General features: G+C 47.2%; 1 protein-coding gene across 3 annotated transcripts in view; it reads left to right on the top strand.

Moving 5' to 3' along the window:
• The window catches only part of ULK1 (unc-51 like autophagy activating kinase 1), a 69439-nt gene extending 49685 nt beyond the window's left edge, over positions 1 to 19754 (top strand). For 2 of the 3 annotated variants that reach the window (XM_065739114.1, XM_065739112.1), the window contains exons 16-28: positions 2541 to 2666; positions 5486 to 5637; positions 6252 to 6335; positions 6925 to 7187; positions 7811 to 7995; positions 8733 to 8848; positions 9435 to 9578; positions 11906 to 12093; positions 14656 to 14834; positions 14975 to 15093; positions 16761 to 16918; positions 17116 to 17251; positions 19044 to 19754. In XM_065739114.1, coding sequence (XP_065595186.1) covers positions 2541 to 2666; positions 5486 to 5637; positions 6252 to 6335; positions 6925 to 7187; positions 7811 to 7995; positions 8733 to 8848; positions 9435 to 9578; positions 11906 to 12093; positions 14656 to 14834; positions 14975 to 15093; positions 16761 to 16918; positions 17116 to 17251; positions 19044 to 19099 — 1906 coding nt within the window. In that variant the 3' untranslated portion in view covers positions 19100 to 19754. The remainder of the gene's footprint in view (positions 1 to 2540; positions 2667 to 5485; positions 5638 to 6251; positions 6336 to 6924; positions 7188 to 7810; positions 7996 to 8732; positions 8849 to 9434; positions 9579 to 11905; positions 12094 to 14655; positions 14835 to 14974; positions 15094 to 16760; positions 16919 to 17115; positions 17252 to 19043) is intronic. The other variant, XM_065739113.1, reaches the window with a different exon arrangement.
• Positions 19755 to 21431: the final 1677 nt, after the last annotated feature.

The following is a 21431-nucleotide window of genomic DNA, read 5'->3' as shown; positions in this document are numbered from 1 at the left end:
TGGATCACAGGGTGGAAAGTCACTGCCAATGGCTGTATTTCTGCTTTTCTGTCTTTTCTGCTCATTCCTGCACCTGCTGTGGAGCAGATACCACACCCTCTAGAGCTCCTTCCCACTTTTTTGTCTGCTTTAAAGAAACACTGAGGCGTTGCCTCCTAACCTGCCCAGGATGAGGAATAAAACATGAGTGAATAAATTCTGCAGCAGCCACCCTGAGTGCAGTGCAAAGCCTGATGTTCGAACTGCTGCCACCCAGCTGTGCCCTGATTATTTGTGTGACTTTCAGTGCTCTTCACCATACATTTCACGTGGCCCGCTGGTTCCTCGTGTGGCTTCAGTGGTTCAGAGAACTCCTGTTTTTCTCTCCCTCTGCCTTTCCCTCAGGCAGCAGTTCTCCCTTTTCATGTGTGGCTCTAGGCTAGCAAGCTGTGCTTGGATGTGGTCCAAGTAGGACAGAAAGCAGAATCTGTGGCCAGCAATGGGCTTTCCTCAGATATCACGATATACTGTAGAGCAGCTCTCCTTGTTGGGATTAGGCATAATTAAAATATGCTGACAGTTGAGCTTTTTTAAAAAGGCTCTTCAAAAAAAAAGAGGAGCTTCCATGTTTAACATCTTTAATAAGTCTAAACAAACTTCCTTTATGTATCCCATACCAATGGATTAATGCCATTTCAAAGAGCTTTTAATTACTGCCAAGTAATTAAACTCCCTGTTTCAGGTTTATCTCTTTGTCTTTGCAAATTTATGGTCAATTGCAGTCTTTAAGGCTTGAGGCCAATTAGCAGATTTAGTCTGTCAGTTAATTTGGGTGCTTTCTTTTCCAGCTTGCACCTTGTGTAGGACATCTGGTTCCTGTAGGACATTGCATGACCTTTGGAGATTGTGAGAATCCTTTCACCCCAAATCTTCTTTTCCCTTAAAGGATTTTGGGCAGATTGAAGAGACAGTGTTTGAAATTTATGTTGGAAGTCAGGATGCGCACAAAGTCTGACATCAGTCCTCAGATTTGTTGGTTAAAGCTGTTCACTGTGTCTGTCTGACTCCACGTCTTATGTTGATGCAAAGCAGTGACAACAAAACCTCACTTTGCCGCTCAGCAGTCAGAAACCTTGAATGCCTTTATTTTACTGTATGCACCAAGAGGAATCAAGGCTTCCATGTCCTCTTTCAGAGGCAGATAGTAGATGGTTCTGTCCTCTGGTGAGGGAAATAAGAACAAAGGAAGAATATGTATGATTTAAAAGATTTTTAGAAAGAGACCTGTTGAGAAAGGGAGAGAGATGAAAATCACTTCTTGTTTCAGCTGATTGGCTGCAAGTGCCAGCATGTGCACAGTGCAGAGGACTGCAGTCACAATCCTGCAGATCAGCTTTGTTGGACGCTATCACCATGAGCCACAAAGTACTGCTGACATTCCCAAAAAAGAAATTCTGCTGATAGAGTGTTTCTGAACTGCCAAACGAGACACAGATTCTTCTCTCTTCCCATATGCACATATGTATGTTCCTGCTGGATTACGTGTCTCTTTTCATCTTTACCTCATGTAATACACTTCCTTTCTGAGAGTTAGACCTGAAGTGATGCCTCCTGCTTCTGAGGGGCACGTGCAGGTGTGTGTTGTGCACTGACAACACAGGAGAATGTAGAAGTGTTCATTACCAATAAGATCTTTCTGTAATTGTGCAGCCACCCTGCAATTGGTGTTGGCAGTTGTAAATAACATTGCCATGGCAATTAGTCCAAGAATACTGGAGCCTTTGGGAAAAGACTTTAGGCAGCTACTTAGTTAAATGTGGTGTTTACATGGGTTTTGTGGGGCGTGCTTTTTATGGAGTTGTATACAGGTTAAGAGTAACAGAGAAACTGTAACCTGAGGGAATAGATGCCAGACGTGAGCTTGTTAACCTGCTTGGATGGAAATGGAAAGAAGTCTGAAGTTTGCAGAATGGGCCCATTCTGTGTAGGTGATATTCTTGCTGACCTTGATGGGCATAGAGATAATGGCTCCTGTCCCCTGGATTTATTTCATGAGTTGCTTTCTTCACCCTGCAGCTAGCTTGCAAATAAATACACTGATACACACCAGAAATGTGTTTCCTTCAAGGTATCTTAAGGCTTTCATGGAAATAGCACTGCTGCAGCAGTGCCTCTTGGCACCAAAGTCTTTGGTGGAATCCTGTATGAGCCACAAGCGTTCAGCCTTCGTTCAGTTTTGTGCTCTTTGGCTGTGGATCTGAGGCTGTAGGAATCTGGGCCAGTTGTGTCCTGAAATAACAGGGCTCCCATGTTCCTGAAGGGAGCGGTGCACTTGGGTGTATGTTTTAACTGTGGGTGGGAATCCTGTTGGAAGAAAGGTGCCTGCTTTCAGCAGGTGTGCCGTGCCACTTCCCATTCTTATAGCTTTGAACTGCCCCCCAGGATAAACCCACAGCCTGACAGGAGCAAAAGGGCACTCCCTGTGTGTGGTTGCCTTATAATACCTCCAATTACCTGCCTGAAGGTCCACCCCTTACTAGAGTCGTTGTCTCCTTTCGCAGCCGGCCAGGTCAGTTTTCCAGCAGCAAGTACGGACACTCTGTGCCCATCCCGGTTCCAACGCAGATTCATAACTACCGTCGCATAGAGCAGAACCTGCAGTCTCCCCACCAGTACTCCTCTCCTCGGTGAGTGCTGGGGCTGGGGAGGAGGGCTCACGTCAGTGAGTTACACTCTCTTACATCTTGGGGTTCTTTTATCGTTTTTCTCTGTACCTCTTTAAGTTTCCAGCGTCTGTCACAGTAATGAAATGTGTCTGTTGCCAAGTACTGTGTGTTTTGTATACGTGTGTGTATGCAGGACAGCTCCCATCAACTTTTGTGCAGGCTGAAAGCTGCTTGGGTCTGACTGCTTTTCCTGTGCCAGATATAGTTCTGGTATCCAAACAGAGACCATCATTCGTTGGCACATTTCTCTATAAAAGAAAAATGTTGAGGTAAACAACTAAAATGGGTAGGGATGTAAAACTTAGCTGACTTGAGCTTAATCGGTTCCTGTAGCTAATCACACCACCAGTGATGCGTCTTACATGAGTGACATGGTGATGTGGTTATGCAGTCTGATTAAGTCGTGAGCAATCCCTGCCTGTGAGGCAGAGGATGCTTTGTGAGGGGCCTCAGGAAGAGCTGGATGTCAGCCTTCAGCCGAGCTCAGGGGTAGTGTCTTGTACCTTCAAGTAGCACCAGGCTTCTGCCTCTTGATATGTGTAATTGATGGTTCCTACAATTCTGAGATCTGGGTTAACAGTGGCAGGCCAGGCCACAGACAGGTTGGAAGGAGAATTGCACAGGATCTTGAAGAGTTTGTACACCAAGGGCAGAGAAGGTTCACAGGTTATGGGTTAGTTCAGGTTTACCTGTCAGGAGTAGGGTCTTGCCTGTGTCAGCCTGAATTTGGGCTTCTACCAGCTTAATTAAGGGTATGGCAGAAGTGGACCAGAAATGAAACACAGCGCTGATATGAAGTGTGGATCAGCAAAGATGTTTGTTTTATGCCAGTGTTACTTTAATACTGCTCTATGCTCAGTTATTTCAATGCATTACAGTTTGGTGTAAGCTCCTTCCAGTTTCCTACATGCTGTGTATTTCTCACTGCAAAGCTTGTGACAGGCTGCTGGGTTCAGGCTCAGCCTGCAGCTACCTGTCCAGAATCAAACTGTCCTGTTTTGCTCCTTTTAGTCAGCACTGTGTAATGGTGTGATTAGCATCATCCCTGCAGAGGAACTCGAGGAATGGAACCAATCAGATGATTCATGCTCTGCTTTTAGCATCACCTCAGAATCTCTGGCGTCATGTTTTTCTTCTGCCCCAGGAAGCCATATTTATCTCTCATCATCACTTCCTCTAATCAGCAAATTCATTAGGCATACTTCATGAATGGAAGGAGAAAATTTCATCAAGCATTTTGTATGTCATTCCACTTTTCCATCAGCTGTATCAAACAGGTTATTCCAGCCAAATGACTTGTCATGTTTGGAAGTCATTTGACTAAAGGCCTTGGCGTTCACTCAGGTTCTGAAATATCGACCACTGTCAGCTGGCTGGCTGCTGATGCCTGTGTGGCACAGCTTGTTTGTGGTCAGGTATCTTGCGTGTTCAGGAGATAATTACGTGTGCCTACTTCTGACCACAGCACCTGTCCCGCTCATCTGCTTGCAGGGCGGTATTGACATTCCACATCTTTCAGCTCCTTCAGCCAGCTCCTGTTTTCTTTCTGCATGTCCACAGCAGATCATATTTAGCCTCTGGAATGGTTGATATTTTGAAGAATTGAAAGCTTGGCAGAGCAGTCAATACCTTCTTTCTGCCACTGAGTGTCCAGGTGTCTGTTTCCTTTTTCTGCCTTCAGTTTTGCTTCAGGACAGGGCGCTCAGTGAGTGTTAGGCCTCTGAATCTGGAGCAACCTGAGCAGAAGTGATTTTTACATTAAAATTTTGAAGGATTTCCTTTTTTTTTTTTTTTTCCCTAGCGTGTGAATGTAGTGTGGATTTGTTTGACTGAAAAACAGTCACAGATTGGAGTGAGACTGAGGAGGAAGAAGGGAAAAGAAATCACTCTTAGCTCTATTACTGGTGTTGTTTTTTTCCCTGAAACATGACATCAAGTAACATGTATACCTGGTAGTGTTGTTGAATGGATTTATTGACAATTCATCAGAATGATTTTGCCTCTACTGCAGTTAGCCCTGCTTATACTGCTGAAACCAATATGGCTTTGTTCCTTCTGTTCAGATGCATATGGGCAGCTTAATGCTGCGTTGCTGGGAGGGGAGACAGGGTACCTTGGTGATAGCATCCCTCAGTGGCTTGAGCACAAAGGGTTTTTTTTCAACATATTTAATGATTCCTGTCCGGAACACCACCTACTGGCTGATACTGAGGTCCTTTCAGCAAAGGAAAAGATGTTTCCAAATGAAGAGTAGAATGAATTATTTGTTGAAGAGACTGTTTTTTCATACAGAGACGTGTAATGGGAATCTTGGTGAAGGAGTGTGCAGAAGTAGATGGGCATTTCAGTAGGTAGGATTTGGGCTGTGCTCTTGAAGTGATACTGTTCAAGAATTGAGAAGTAGTTAATATACTCAAATCTTACCTCTCCCTAGAATGATGGTGTGGCTCTGTTCATTTTCTCCATTTTCTGGTTTCCTCTGTTTCTTTTTAGGCTAGGTATACCTGAGGTTCCTGCATGTGTGGCACAAACAATTTAATTTAAATTCTCCATAGGAGAGGTTTCATAAGGTGTTACAGGAGTTTGGCAGCTGGGCCATTCCAGCTCAAAGAGAAACTCCTCTGGGCATGGTCTATATTTGTGTAGTCCTGGCACAGTGGGATGTTGATCTAGGATTAACAACCATGAAGCTCCATGTCTGTGTTCTGAGTGTGTTGTGATGGTGTTTTCCTTGCTCCTTTTTACTAGCATCTGGAGTAATGTGTTTTGTTTCCTACAAGGTCTGGTACGGTCCGGAGATCGAGCAGTACAAGCCCCCTTGGTTTTCCTAAAACTGGTGCTTCCCCTCCTTATCCTGGAGAGCATGGATCTGTGCCTAGCTCGAGGAAGCTTTCCTTTGGTGGTGCCAAGCCATTTACGCCATCACCACAAGGTAAGATGACAACTGGCATGTCACTGCTCTAATAAAATCACACGCCTCTTTCCTATAAAGTGGAGCTTTTGACCATGTGTAGCTGTCAGGTAATAGGGAGTTCAGATGGTTTGTTCTCCAGTAACTCTTGTCAGTAGAGTATTTGACAAGGGTTTTGGTGTTGGTAAAATGGAGGAGAAAACACCTATCAGCCTCCGGAGAGGTAAACAGTGTTCTAGTGTCTGCATGAAATGTGTTGCTGTCCTCTGCAGAGAGCTTTTCTAGGGACAAAGTATCTTCTTCACCAGTTTGGCTGGAGTGAGAAGAACATGATCCAACTTCTGTCAGAGCAGAATTTCGACTGGCTCTAGGAGGGCTTGAGACTTCAGTGCTCCTACTGAAAAGTAGCAGTCTGAATATTCATACTCTAGTCCTCTGAATTAATGTTTATGTAAAGTCAAACTGAACTTGGCTAAACAAGTACCGGCTAGAACTTTTCTCCTTATTTTACTATACAACCGTGGGTGAGATTATGGGAAAGATAAGCACCACCCTTTTTCAAACAGGTGGTGAGTAGAGTTGTTTACTGTGGAAGCCTAATACCTAATAATCTTTCTGATTCTGTTCACTTAAAGTTGGAACGATCCCAGAGCAGCCCAGCCAGACTGTTACCCCCTCTTCTCTTGGAGCTGAAGTGAGAAGCCGGACTCCTGCAGCTGGTATGTCGGTGCTTTCTTTCCTTCATTACTCCTGTGGATAAGGCCAGAGCCATAATCTGAGAGCTTTCAGAGCGTAGTATGTTCCTTCAGCATTTGGCCACTGGGATTTGCGTGTGCTGGTAGGAGTCAGGGTAGATCCATTCTCATTCTGTCGTCCATCTTCAAGTGCTGACAGATCTTGTGACACAGAAACTTGAATGTGGAACTTTGCAGTTAAAGGATTGAGTGGAGGAAAACCATCTCAAAGCCTCAGACTCTTAGTCTGCCTTGCTGATGTTTAATCTCCTTGCTGCTGAATGCTGATATTTGTAGTTTCTTTCTCAATAAGGGCAGCAGTAAAGGAAAGAACTTGTATGTCCCTGTTGTTTCTTCTGTTCCTCCTGTGGAGTCAAAACCCAATCAAGCATATAGAAGTTTTATGGCTCTGATCAGAATGCCATCTTTATCCATTAATTGAAGGGCTTGATCTGTAGATGCCTGCTACAATCTTACCTTCTTGGATGTCTTATCAGTGAACCTTGTGATCAGTCTGACATTTTCTTTTAGAACCAGAAAATGATGTGGTTTGTCACTGTGTTTGGGCCCCCAGGTGCCTCAGCACCCGAACACTCTCCTCGAGGGATGGGCTCCCGGCTCCACAGTGCTCCCAACTTGTCAGATTTGCATTCCTGCAGGCAGAAGATAACCAAGCAGCACTCTGATCCTCTAGTAGCTCACTTTGGCCATACCCCAGTCAGCCAACCTCTGCAGATTCATGGCCTGCAGCACTGCCGGCAGCTCAGATCCTCACCAAAGCTGTCTGAGTTCATGCAGAGGAGCCCGTTGCCAACCATCATGGGCTCCCCTACAAAGGTAAATCAATGAGTCTGCTTTCGGGTTTCTTACAGCTTGAGCTGTTGTGTTATCTGGGAGCGAACCACTGTATGATCTCTGACCTGGATTTATCACCACTTATTCATTGTTCTTCAAGGGCTGCTTAATGATCAGTGTGAAATGTGGTGGTGTCCCAGTTCTTTGTGGACAGATCTCACTTGGCAGCAGTGTTTACAGTGGTCCAGGGCTCCAAACAGGCAATGAAAAGGAGCTGACCAGATTAGGACAGAAGCGCATTAGTGGACTGCAGTGTCAGGGTTGATTTGCACATCGTGGCTTTTGACACAAGTGTGTGTGCAGTAGGAATCCCCAGCGGAGACTGCAGGCAGTTGGGTGGGTGGCAGCCCTAGTGTCTGATGTGAAGCTGGCACTGGGGCAGCATTTTCTCTGTGCTTGTGTTAAGCTGCAGTGAATTTTCAGCAGCTTGTTGTCCTTTCATTTTAGCCTTTCTGAGATAGGGAGCAAGTAGCTGTGTGGGCTGGGATTTCTGCCTCTTCATTTCAGGCATGTTTTTATGTGTACAATTTCATTTTGATAAATAAATGAAAGATGAGGGAGCCTTCGTTTTTAAGACAGTTCTCTTGGTGCTCTCTTTCTCCTAGGCTGTGTCCCCTTTTGAGTTTCCCAAAACCCCAAGTTCCCAGAACCTCCTCACTCTCTTGGCCCATCAGGGTGTTATGATGACTCCAACACGGAACAAGACCCTGCCAGATCTGAAGGAGATGGGTCATTTCCACTGCCAGCAGGCTGGCTTGGGGTTGAGGCCTGTGGAGGAGATCAAGGGCAGGTGAGCCGTAGTCTGCTTTGTACACAGTGCTTTTTCATTCCCTAACCTGGGATGGATGGAGCAAATCTCAAATGTCAGCTACTTCAATCATCGTGTATCTGCAAGCACTCAGCAGTCACCTGCCAGCAGCATTGAGCTGCAAGCAGATGTTATGCAGATTTGTTAGCAGTCTTTCTTTACGGGGTGGCCGTGGCCTAGATTTTGTGGCATGAAATATTACTCGCAGCTTTACACTGTTACTGCCCAGGGTTCCATCAGGTGGGGATCAAGGATCTGGTTATTAGACCAGACTCCCTGCAATTATGCAAATGAGTGCTTTGTTCGTTTTGAAGCGTGTGCCTGTTGTAAGTGAGAGGAGTGTGTTCCTTGTCTATCAGACAGCAGGGACAGGTCTTCAGAGATCTATTTGAAAGCCAGGTACTGACTGTTGTGAGTGTTGCAGGATACAAAGATGCTCAGGTGTTAGCATGAAGTTCTTCTTACCTGTCTCTGCATATTTCTTGTATTAATTTCCATATCTTCCATCAAACCAGAATTATACTAATCTGTACATTACTGCAGTTAGTCACAGTAATAATAAACTTTCTACAGGTAACAGGAGAGAAATAGGGCCAGTGGTTATTTCAGTTCTGGACCATTTGCTGTGTAGTGTTTGTGGACCAGCAGTGGCACAAACTAGCTGAAACCACATACCTTACTGGTAACATTCTGCATCATCTTGTACGTTCTCTTTTTAGATCTCTAAGCACTGGCAGGCTTACTGACCTGCTTCTCAAGGCAGCCTTTGGGGCACAGATCTCAGAAGCTGGCAGCAATGACAGCCTGAACAATGAGAAGCCAATGGAAATTGCAGGTAGGTGGGGAGGCCAGGCAGATCTGGCAGGATGGGCTTGTGTCGGGAGGAAAGCGTTTGCCTGCATGCCTCCTATGAAAGGGAGGCTTCTCTTCTGATGGCTTTTGCTGTAGGAAGTGACTGCTGTGTGTGAGGAGTGTTGTGATTCTTGCTTTCTTTGGTGAGCACTCGAAGGTTTGTGGGTTTGCGCATGCTGTGTAATTGCTGGCTAGCAGTGTGATTTTTGTAGGCAGGGCTTCCTCTCTTGGCCCCTTCTGAATGAGACATCATGTGGAAGTGGGGACTTTTTGCCAGGCAGCTTGACTGGGAATGACTGTGCAGGGGTGGGTCTTCCTGCACGTGCAGGTTGGGAAGCGAGGAGGGGAGAACAGCTGCAGCACCACGCAGTGCTGCCCAGGCTCACGTCCTGCTGTCCGTGCCTGCCTGCCCACTCGTGTTCTCGTGGGATGCTTCCAAAGGGAGCACTGGCCTGTGTGCTGGTAGCCACCATCTCCTGAGAGAGTCTGTAACACCGCTGGGTGAGGCACACCGTGCTCGGACTAACTTTCCTGTAATGTCAGTCTGCACCTTTCAACTGTCTCCCCAGCTCCCTCAGGTGCTTACGGAGGGACCCTGCACTCTGGTGGCCGGGCGGGGGGCTCTGCCAGCCCATCCCCAGTGATTTTTACTGTTGGATCCCCTCCCAGTGGAACAACCCCCCCACAGACCACGAGGACCAGGATGTTTTCAGGTAAAGGGCTGATACCTGCCTGTTCCAACATCTGGGGACAGAGCAGCGTGCTGTATCCCTTACTGCTGCACTCTGGTGGTGGAAGCAGGCTGTTCAGAGAGAGCTCGGTGGTCTCAGTGCCTGTGAGGTTCTTGTACTGGCTCGTGCCAACCCCAGTTACTGCTAATAACTCTTCATGCTGGCACAAGGACTAATGCCTTCTAAGAGTTTCCAGGACTGGAAAAGAGAAGCAAACTGTCCTTTCACTTCATTTCTATCTGCTTCAGGAATAATGCTGCAGCTGTTCATAGGTCCAGTGTTGTTGATAGGTCAACAAAGATAAAGATTGCTCTGTATTCTGATGGTTTTCCTCATGGTTTTCAGATAAGCTATAAAAGGCAAGCGTGACCATTCATGCAAAGCAGTTCCAGTGCACGAGCACCATCATAAAAGGGCTCTGTATGCAAAAGTACAAGTGGTGTTACTTGTGCTGTGAGTTGCTTAAGTAGGAAGTGGGGAAGTGCAGTTCTGATTGACAGATCCTTTAAGATGCCAGCACTCTGGCCTCATCAGCCAACAGCTGAGGCTGCAGTAATTGTCCCTTTTGGGGCTGTGTGCCTTGGAGCTGGAATGTGTAATCAGTTAAAGAAAATATTTGGGTACTTCTGTCTGCATTTTTGACAGGTTTGAGTTCTTGTCCTGGCCATTCCTCATCTGAATGTAGTTGACCCTGTTCTTAAAGTTTTGGATGCAACTGTGAATAAGCTGCTTGACTGGGACTAGGGGGACATATGGGCTCAGTTCCTGGGTATGGCTTGGATTTCCATCATAACTAAAACCACTCAGATCCTTTATTGTCTGGGAAGTTGGGTTTATAATCCTTTCTTTGTCTCATTTATTTGGAGTGTGAGCTCTGTAGGACAGGGGCTCTCATACAAAGTGACTGACTGTCTTATGGCACAATGGGGCTACTATCCTGGCTAGCTCCTCTAGCTGCTGCTGAAATGCTATGAATAGAGAATTCAGTCTTCCTGTGTTGCTTTTGAGGGAATAATAGCCATTTGGAAGTAAATCCAAGTGCCACTTTTGGTGGGGCGATAGTTGGGTGCTTAAAGATCTGCTGAGCAGTTAACATTTCAGATGGAATTCCTGGTAGAGAAGATTACTGAATAGCAAGCCTACAACACATCCACAGCTTGGGGTAAAGGCAGTCAAAGCAATGCTGCTTGACAAGCTTTGTTTGTTAGGTCTTTGCAATAGCTCCTTATGTTATATATATAACTATGTTATAGTTAATGCATACAAGTGAATGGTAAAGAAGGGAGCTTTGCAAGCTGGAGCTCTACACCCCAAGTTCATTGACAATCCATGAGTAAGATCACTTGATAGATACAGAAACAGAGCCCTTTCATGAGCCATCATAACAATTTCTGTGAACAGTACTACAGAATTACGGGATATCCAGAATGTGGTGTTGTTGGTCTTCTCCTTTCTCGGAAAGATCTGGAAATAGTTTACCAGTTTTTGATGATCCACTTAGCTTTGAAGCATGCCAAGTAGGAGAGAGCTCTGGGAGGAGAGGAGGCAGAGCATCAAGGCAGATCAGTTGCTCAGATGTGCTTTGTGTTGTATTGTCTCAGTACCCTGAGACAGAAGCTTCTTTTTGAAGTGTGCCTCTTTTATGTGCAGTATACTCTTAGGGTGGATTCAAGTGAAAAGAAAGGGAAAAGACAATGGTGATTGAATTGTCTGATGAACACAGTACTTAAGACTCCTGAATCCTGAGGTTAGGGTCGTGGTTCAGCTGAAATCCCTTGCTCTGTCCAACCTCCTGCTGGTAAAGGGAGGGAAGCAGAAGTACATGTAACACAGAGCTCTCCTGGTTTGCATGCAGGTGGCAAATGTCTTAAAACTATGGTTAAAACCTCACTTATCAGAGATAATCAGCATTCAAACTGTGCTGACCCATGATAAGGCTGAAGCTGATCTCGATGGTGTATGATAAATTCAGCCTGAGACATTGTGGCAGCATTCAGAAGGGATTTGAGAGGGGAAGAAAGAGTGCTTCTGGAATTGTCACCGTAAATCACTGACAGACAGGAAGGTGCATGAAATTTGCTTGAGTTTGTAAACTGATCTTTCTGAGTCGCAGAGGATTTTGCATGTGGAGTGTTTTTTTTTGCATCAGGAGTCTTCGTATCTTCCTTTAGAGTACCTGTTGCTGGCTCCTACCAGAGCCAGGATCCTGGATCCTACAGCGACAAGTATCCCCTGTGCTGGGCAAGAGAGAGTTCACCTGATATTAATATCTTAAGTAATTTCTTCTTTATTTTTCTTTTTTTTTTCAGTGGGGTCTTCCAGCTCTCTCAGTTCTGGAGGCTCGTTCACTGGCAGGCACTTGGCAGTGGGAACTGGTGGGGATGCTCTGGAGGGCCCTTCGAGTCTCCGATATGCTTTTGCTGATCCTATCACCGCTAACCTGGAAGGTGCTGTTACATTTGAGGCACCAGAGCTGCCTGAAGAGACACTCATGGAGGTAGGTGTCTCCCCACGGGGGCTTGTTAGGGGCAGAGGACAGGGGAAAATAAAAGGAAAGCAAACCCAGAGGTTCTGTGGCTCCATGTTTGCAGCCAGTGCAGTCACTTCCAGAGATGGTGTGAACTGGCTTCAGGAGAGCTGGGCAGCACAGTGCTCAGGGAATTCAGGATGTACTTAGTGCTGTGGTTTTGGAGCCTGCTGTTGAGCTTTTTAGTCCCTGAGACAGCCCATGAATGAAGTTAAATTCACCATTTCAAAAGCTGAAATTGCAGGTTGGAAATATCAGTCACCTGGTGTGTTTTGCATCAGGAGTTTCTGAAGAGAACTGGGATAACTTTGGGCCTTTACCCTTTTAAAAGGCTGAGTGTTGGTAATAGCTGACTTGAGAGATTGAGTGGCTTGGTGTATCAGATGCCTGCCTGCTGCACGCACTCAGAGGGTCAGTCAGTGATATAGCCTCAGCTGAAAGGGTCTGAAAAAAAGTAAACGTGACACTTGTGTTACTGATGGGAGGAAGGGGGATGTGGCACGCTCTGCACGAGAACAGCTGAACCAGATTGCTGAGCTGAAAGGCTGCCAGGCTCCCCTTCTCTGCAGGCTGAAGACTGGATGAAGCAGAGCAAATGCTTTTGTAGCTGAGATCTAGTTGAAATGTAGGTCAGGCTGCCCATTCGCAGGAGAAGTGGGAGACAGAATCAGTCATGGATTCAGCTCTATTTGTAATGCTTCCTTGGACCACCTAGGACTGGGAAAATCTCTTTGCATCTGAATCTTGTGGTGTTTCACAAACCACTTAGACACCTGCAGACATGCACTGTTTGTAGGGTGTGAGTTTGCTCTTCTGCTTCAGATTTTTAGCTCAGATTTTTTGTCAATTGTCCATTGAATTGCATTAATTTGCTCACTTAGCTGCAGAGCTACAGGGCTAGAACTTAAACATTGATGCATCACAACAGTACCGAATTTAACTGAGCATCCTGCCTTTGTGAGGTCTGAGAAGTGTGGCTCCCTGCCAGCTGTCACTGCTCTTCAGGATCTGGAGGGTTCTAAAGAAGTATCAGCCTGATCTTAATCCCATTCAGTTCAGCTTCTCGTGTCTGTAATGAGCTATTTGGGTTTGGTCACAATTTCTGCTGGGCACAACCTTTCACACACACATCACAAAACCTTCCTGACACTGAACCTTTTTGGCATTTTTGGAGACCCCTTTGTGCTCTGTGGAGTCAGCCAGAATGGAAACCTGGAAGCATCAGCAGAAAAAAGATCTGCCAAGGCAATGAAGTCTTGCTGTTTAAGCACCCGTGTTGTTTTGAGCAGAGCTGTTGCATTCAGATAGGTGGTGGTTCTTACATCTTTTGAAAAAGTCTCTTGAAATACAGACAAGGCAAATTGAATGCCAGGTTTCTGTTTGTTTTGCAGTGCTTTAAAGGCATAATGCAGAGATGGCTTTAGAAGGCAAGACTCTTGTGATGCCTAATGAGGCCAGAAATGCCAGTGTAATTAATACAAGCTAACTACATAAGCAAAGGGGAAGGACTGTATGTTGGTTAGAGATATGAGACCGAGGTTTGCAAGATCTCAGGAGATTCCTGCTCTGCCACAACGTTCCTGTATGACTTGGCAGCTACTTAATCTCCAAGTACCTTCTCTGCTTTTAAAGAAGATAGGGGAAGATGGAGATAACACTTCCTTGTCTTACTGGACTGTCCAGATAGCAAGATAGTAGAGGAGAGATTAAAGTTTCAGATAGTCAAAACTCCTTCAGCAGCCAAGTGCCTGAGCTGATGAATGAAAAATGTAAAGCATGGTTTTTTATGTTTGTGTGTTTGGTTGGCTTTTGCTCCCTCAAAGTCACATTGGAAGCAGCCTTTCCAAGCACCTGTAAGAGAAACATTCCTCTAAATATTTGGAAGTCAAGCACATTAGCTGCTTTACTACAGGGAGTACACACAATATACTACAGGTCTCTGCCTTCAGCAGCTGGGAGGAGCTGCAGGTAAAAGCTGTCCTTGCTGTCCCTTTGGAGGACCTCACCTAGGGCTCCCTGCCCTGGGCCAGGAGCAGCTGGAGGGAGACACAGCTAAGTGAGGGCTGGGTGCAGGATGGGCCACACTGTTTGCAGCTCTTTGTATTGTAGGGGGTGGTCAGTCTCTCATGAAATGCACAGCCAGTTTCAGTTTTGCACCAGCATTAATGTGTTGGGGTCCAGAGCTGGGCCAGTGGTGCTGTCAGCCTTCACGTCTGACTTTCAAAATAGGCTGCAATTGCTGTGAACGCTCCATAGGAAGGGAGCATGTCATTTTGAAGCAAGCCTCTCAGTTTCTGCAGGGGCTGGCCTGGAAATCCCTGGCTTGAGACTGTCACTCGCTGCCTTTAATGCGGAGAAGGAACTGGTGCAATGTGTGGGCTCAGTGCTGAGTTTGTTTTCCTTGCGCAGAGAAGAGGTGTAGAGAGGTTTCAGGCCCAGGTGTTATCTCTTTCATCTGGGATGAGTCGCTGGCACAGCTCTGTGTGAGCAGCCTTCCCCTTCTCACTCCTGCCTTGTTTTTCCCTTCAACAGCAAGAGCACACCGACATCCTGCGCAGCCTCCGCTTCACGTTGGCCTTTGTCCACTACGTGATGGAGATTGCTGCCCTGAAAGGCAGCTCCAGCGAGATGAGCGGTTCGGTGGCATCTGAGTACCAGCTGCAGGAGAGCGTGGTGGCCGACCAGATCAGCCTGCTCAGCCGGGAGTGGAGGTGAGGGCTGGGCAGAGGGCCTGGAGCTCCCTTGTCAGCTGCTCCTCCCTGCCACCCTGTGTATCTTTGTGCCAGACATCCTTTGGACACGTACTGCTGCCCTGCTGATGGGTTTGCATTGCAATATGCTTTCTTTGCAGCTATGCAGAGCAGCTCGTGCTGTACCTGAAAGTAGCAGAGCTTCTGTCCTCAGGCCTGCAGATGGCCATAGAGCAGATCAAGGCTGGCAAGCTGTGCCTCTCCTCCACTGTCAAGCAAGGTAAGGGGCCGCTGGGCACACGGTGCAATGAACTTGCCTGGAATGGAAGAATGAAGAGTGTATCACAAATGCAGGGAGGAGGCTGAGATGGGAACGCCCAGCAGTGTGCACTCAGGCTTATTGCTCAGTGTGCCCTTGCATAGCCAGGCCTTTCTGTCAGGGCATTTTCTGTGCTTATTGGGAGGAATCTTACCCTCACAGCCCTTACTTCAGGTCTTCAGTTCCTGCTCATTTCCCCGTGAGAATCTTCAGTCCTAATCAGTGAGAGGGAAATGCATCTTATCTGATTCCTTGTACATCTCTATCTCAGGTGCTTATTTGTACTCGACGTCAGTCCAACTTAATTATACGGTGCATGTCCCAGTAAGTGCTTACTTGGCGAATTGAGACACGTCTCAGCTATGATGATTTTTCAAATGAAACAAAAACACGGGAAGCAAAACTCTGATAATACAGGAGTCATTTAGTTGCTAGTTGTACAGCACTATGTTTGCATCTGGGCAGGTTTAGCTACGCTTCTTCCACATGTTTGGGCTGACATAACACAAATTAATTATTCCCTTTCCAGGGCAAATTGCAACTTGTAGGAAGAGTTAATGTGTGGGAACAGGATAAGGCTGTCTTTTCTTATTTCTCTTCCCACAAAATACTGTTCCCCTTGAGGTTTTATAGGGCACGGTGAGAACAAGAAAGTTCTCAAGGCACTTGTGTACTTTCTTTCACTTATGCATGAAAAAAGGTGAAGTGCAACAAGATGCTGCCCGGAGCATCCTTGGGCAGTGAGTGAAATGGGGATGTTGCTTTACTTGTTTGTGTTTTGTTGTTGTGGGGAATGTTCTATTTTTCATTAAATGTTTGCTTTTCACCAAGTCATTCTTGGCCACCCCTCAGCAGGGTGCTGAGGTAGCTTGGTTCAGGGTGAGGGCTCCTTCACCTCCCCCTGGGAGTGAGTTCTGCGCTGTGGGGGTTTCAGACACGTGCTGGCAGTTACTGCTCATCAGGTGGTGGGAGTTTGTACTCAGTACATTGTGTATCCATACAGCTGGCGAGGCTCGAGCTTCTGGCTTTACACACTCTTTTGGGTTGTCACCGAACCCCTTTAAACCATACTTGACTCTTGGCTCTCTGTCACCTAATCTTCCTGCCCTAGCTGCTGTGATGTAGGAAAGGAGGTGACCTTTAGCAGACATCGTTGTCTTTCCTTTCTGGGACAGCATTGTCCCAGGAGAGAGATTCCCTTGCTTAGTGCTGCTGAGCCATGCTTAGCTCCAGCAGCTAGCACATGTGAGTCACGTACTTCTTTGCAGCATGTCATCACCCATCAGGTCGCAGAAGCTTTGTACCAAGCATGTCTGTTACTTCTGGTGATGCATGAGACACCTTGCACCGTGCAGACTGCCCTGAGTCTTGTGACAACTGAAGGAAACAAAAATTGACCTGGCCTGAGGTGTACTAGACATGTAGGTGTTGGCTATGTGCAGGACTGTAATCGGTCAGGGCAACAAAAGAAAGGAAGAAGACCTCGTGGGTGCAGCAGGTACTTTGCTGCCAGTTTCAACATAGCCTGCTTGCCTTGAAGTTACTTGTTTGGAGTCCTGTGCACGGAGGTTGGGAGGCACAGGGGGAACTGGAGCTGGTGCCCAATGCATTTCTTTCCTTTATTCTAGTTGTGAAAAAGCTCAATGAACTTTATAAATCCAGTGTTTCATCCTGCCACTGCCTCAACATGAGATTGCAGAGGTTCTTCCTGGACAAACAGAAACTCATGGATCGGATCAACAGCATCACGGCAGAGAAGCTCATCTTCAACTATGCTGTGCAAATGGTAATAACCGCACAGTGCCAGGGAGCAGGGCTAGCACAGAGCACGCACCAGGCAGTAACACTTCTGCTGGTGGTGTTAGCGGGTGGTTTTGTTCATGATGTTGGGTGCAGCCTCTTGGGGAGGGAGGATACAGAACTGTGCTGGGAAAGCTGGGTCTGGTGTGGGAGTGACCTTCTATGTGGGGCTTTTGTCTGCAGGTGCAGTGTGCAGCCCTGGATGAGATGTTCCACCACAGAGAGGACTGTGCACAGAGGTACCACAAGGCTCTGCTGCTTATGGAGGGGCTCCTGAACATCATCACTGAACAGGGGGACATAGAGAACATCAGTAAATGTGAGTCCTCAGGGACATTTTTTTTCTCACTAGGCCACGTTGTGTTGTTCCAGCTGCAAGGATCAGGAATTTTAGTACCCAGCATCCATTTTTCCTTTAGCTTCCTCTTGATCTCCTGACTTGCTGTAGCTCCTCGCAGCCTGGCCTCGTGCTTTCCCAGTTGGAAGACTGTTAGAAATGCAGGTTCCTGTTCTGAGCCATATTTTGAGAGCTGCCCTGCAGAGCAGTTGCCAGGGCTTTGTTGGAGCTTTTGTTGCATGAAAGAACTTGCTGAAGGAAGTGGTTTGGCAGCAGCTAAGGGCTGGGTTTGGTTCCCATCCGGAACCATCCATCTGATTGCACAGAGCACTTGGGAACGTGAAACCGCAGCGGCTGTCAGGCAGAGATGGCTGATCAGCACAGCTAGGGCTCCTTGCAGCATTTCTAAAATAGAGCTGCTCGCCTGTGTTCCCCAGGCCAGGCTAAGAAGGCAGCAGACAGGTATTTTTCCCTTCAGCAATTGACTGTGGTAGCACTGAAAGCTGAACTTTTACCTGCTTGCTATTGCTTGGCTTCCTTTTCCAGAGACAGATGGATCCCTCTGCTGATCTGTCTTCTGCTCCCTCCCTTTGTTAAGGGGAGGCTCCTCAGCTCATGTGTGCAGAGTGGAAGGACTGACCTCACTTGCTCAGAGTGAACTTTCTCTGCCCTTCTGGCCAGGGCTTAATCATCTTTGTTATCTCTATGGAAAGCAGGCAGAGGGGCTGGGGGGCAGCTGTTTTCTGTTAGAGCAGCTTGACTTGGCCTCAGCTCTGCTCTGTCTCAGCTAAACTGGCTCATCGTGGCACTGCGGTATTGGAACAGCTGAAGGGAAAGGACACAGCTGGCAAGCCATGCTTCTCCCCCCCCTGCTGGCTACTGAATGCATTTCTTGGGCCAGCATCCAAAGTGCTGCCAGACTGCTCCAATCGTCCTTGTGGACAGAGCTCTTGGGTAGGTAATGAGAGGAGAGATTTCTGGCTCACAGGCAATCAGTCAGTTAATTATCACCAACTTTAACAGTCCACATGAGGCTCACTGAAGGAGAGCAAAAGGCGATTGGCAGGTGGTGTGTGGTACTGGAGGGCTAAGTGAGTAGGGAATACTAAGTAGTTTCTATTGTACCATTTCTTAACAGACCTAAATCACGTCTTTTGTCCAGAGATGCAGTTAATGCATCTAATGGATTTCTTCTTCCAGCTGATATCCTGCTATTCCCTATTGTACCCAGTGTTCGGCTTCCTGATTGAGCTGTTCGCTGGTAGGCTGTAATGTGCATGCATTTCATTTTAGATCTCAGGTACTTGATGATTTTCTGAAAAGGGAAGTGATATGAACATAGAAATAAAGCAAGTCCTCCTATTAGAGGTGTGAATTCCACCAAACATTTAGCTTTTGTCTGAGTGTCAGGCTCAGACAATGAGCATCCGCAGTGACTGCTGGCTGTACCATGCCCTGTATGAATTGTTGGCAGTGGATGATAGTTCTTTGGAGCAGTCTGATAATGCTATCAGAACTCAGCCTTGCAGCTTTCCTTCTTGGCTCTCTATTCAGCTCTTTGTTCTGTCCCTTCCCAGCATGATGTCTGTGGTTGGGGCCTCAGCTAGTCTAAATCAGTACGTGGTAATGGTTCTAGAAGGGCTGCTTAGTCTTGCTGAAAGTCAGTTGTTTTTTTGAGGTTTTTATTCTTCCAGATCTCCATCATGTTTTGTCACCCTTATATTGTCAGGAAAATGAGAAGTTGATTTCTTGTTTTGTTTTTTTTTCCTCTTAGGTAAACTGTGCATTGAGCGCAGGCTGTCAGCTCTGCTGTCGGGGTTCTGCGCCTGATTTGAGGAGTGTCCTCCATGCACCTCATCCCAGCTGATCACTTTGTTTCCAGCGGCCTGCTGCTGTGGTGGGAAACAATCCTGGCAGTAGGACACCTGGAGGATGGACTGCTCAATGTTCTGTATTCTGGCATTTTGGGAAGCTGTTCCACAGACTTAGGTTCTTTTGTGGGGCTGTGTGACTGCAGAAGCACAAATACTTCCCTGTCCAAAGGCCTGGGCGAAGATGTAGCTGATGTGGAAAGGTTTCCCTCATTGGCAGCAGGGATGAAGGATGGCAGTCTGCTTCTTCCCAGCACTTCAAAGGATAAGACTGCTGCCTGTCCTCCTGCTTACGAACAGGGTATTCCAGTGCTGTCTCCATTGCAGGCAATGGATGTGCCTAAACTGCTGGCTTCAGTTAACGTTGGAAGCTGTCGTTCAGAAATCAAGGCCAGTTTGTGTACTTTCCCCTACCCCAGCTGACAGCCAGGCACCTTCAGGCTTCCTGGCAGCCCCAGGCTCCCTGCCTTTCTCCTTGGTCCTGTCTCATACGTGCCGGAACCTTGGAGTGTGTACTGAAGGCCGAGAGGAGGGAAGCTGTGCTTCGCCCGAGCGTGGCTGAAGCCGCTGCTGCCTCCTGCTGAGCGAGGCTGGGATCGAGCTGTCCCTGGGGAAGTTCAGTGACTGCCTCTGCCTGCGGGAGGAGGAGCGGCGCAGGGAAAGGGACTGCAGGAGCGGGAAGGTGACAGAAAACGTTCCTGTGCTTCTCGGAAGCCAAAACAAATCCGTTCCTCTCTTGGTCCCCGAGCTCCCTGGGGGCAGCATCACAGACTCCTGGCTGTCAGTACATATCTACCACGAGGGAGCACTCGCGCTGTCCTGCTTTCAGCTGTCGGCTAGAGACCCCTTCCCAGAGCCCTCACCCCAAACTGAAAACACTAGCTTTGTGAATCAAAGGAGCACTTTACACACTATGGGAACTTTCAGAAGTTGACTTTGCATCACACAACAACCCAGGAACATCACGACTGTTAGGAATGCTGTTCTTTTTATTCCTTTCCTTGTTTCCTGGTTGTTTTATTGCACTACGTGTGTGCATATATTAATATGTATTCCCAAGGTTGAATATATATTGATATATATGGTTTGTGTGTAACTGTACGTATGTAACTGTACTGTACCTTGTGAGTGTGAGGCACAGAGCGCCGCGGGCTCTGTGCTGCTCCCCCTCTGTTCTGGGCAAAGCTGACTCGCAGTCCGGCAGTACCAAAATATTTCTGTTTCTTTTGGTTTCTATTTAAGTGTTCTTTTAAGGACAGTCAGGTTGAAGCTCCGTGCTTTTTAAGAGCTCAAGAACAGGTGTGAGATCCTACACACAATTGGAAATGGGTTCTTTTTAAGTTTCGTTTGCTGCTTCATTTTTTTTTTATATAAAAAAATCTGGTAGCGTTCGGTTTTCTGTTCAGCGTTTCTCTTCAGGAGACTCTGTAGCCAAATGGGACTGCAGGTGCGAGCGGCTCGAGTTCTGGCTGAGGCTTGGGATGCTGTGAGCGTGAGAGGATCGCCGGCCGCCTTCCGTCCGTCTGCGTGCGCATGTGTGTGTCTTAATTTATCAGTCATGGCAGTATTTTGTTAGTGCTGGGCAGAAAAAAAGGATCTTTGAAAGCAACTCGAAACCTCAGGCTTTGTTTCAGGGGATTTCATAATACTTTGCACATGGTGGTTAAGTCCTCACTGCTTTTTTATTATTTTTTTTCTCTCTCAATATTGGCACGTTCACCGTGATACTTTACAAGGGTTTCAGGAGCAACTTAATTGGCTTGAGCTGCCATAATTGGCTTGAGCTGCCATCCCCTTTGGCAGTGCGGATATTTCTGATTGCAGAGTAGAAATGCCAAGAAGGAAATCAGAAAATATTTTTGATCCTCCCGACAAGGGAAAGCTTAACCATAGCTCACACAAGTGCTTCTGCAATACTGCACACAAGTGTTGGGCCTCTGCTGCATCGTACATCCACCGCTTCCTTCTGCGGCTGCTCACGCAGGAAAAAGAGAAAAAGACAAGGCAAAGAAACCCAGCAGCCGAGAGACAGCCCCCAGAAACCCAGACCGCTTCTGCACGGAGCCGTGCTGCAGCACACGGCACCCAGCAGGGAGAGGCACCCGGCCAGGACTGCCCCGCCGCGCAGACCCACGCTGCTGCCCCGAGCCCTCGGCCGTCCCACGCCTGCGCCGATCGCTTCTGCCACGGCCGCGGTGCTGCGGTTGTGCCGCAGGTTTCACGGTCCGTGGACGTGGCAAGCTCAGCACCAACCTTCCAGCTGTACTGCATTACTTGAATGTACCAAAATT

The sequence above is a fragment of the Cyrtonyx montezumae genome, unplaced genomic scaffold, assembly GCF_038088225.1.
Source record: "Cyrtonyx montezumae isolate F1298 unplaced genomic scaffold, pur_monq_1.0 scaffold_23, whole genome shotgun sequence".
NCBI lineage: Eukaryota > Metazoa > Chordata > Aves > Galliformes > Odontophoridae > Cyrtonyx > Cyrtonyx montezumae.
This window is presented reverse-complemented; position numbering and strand designations above follow the sequence as displayed.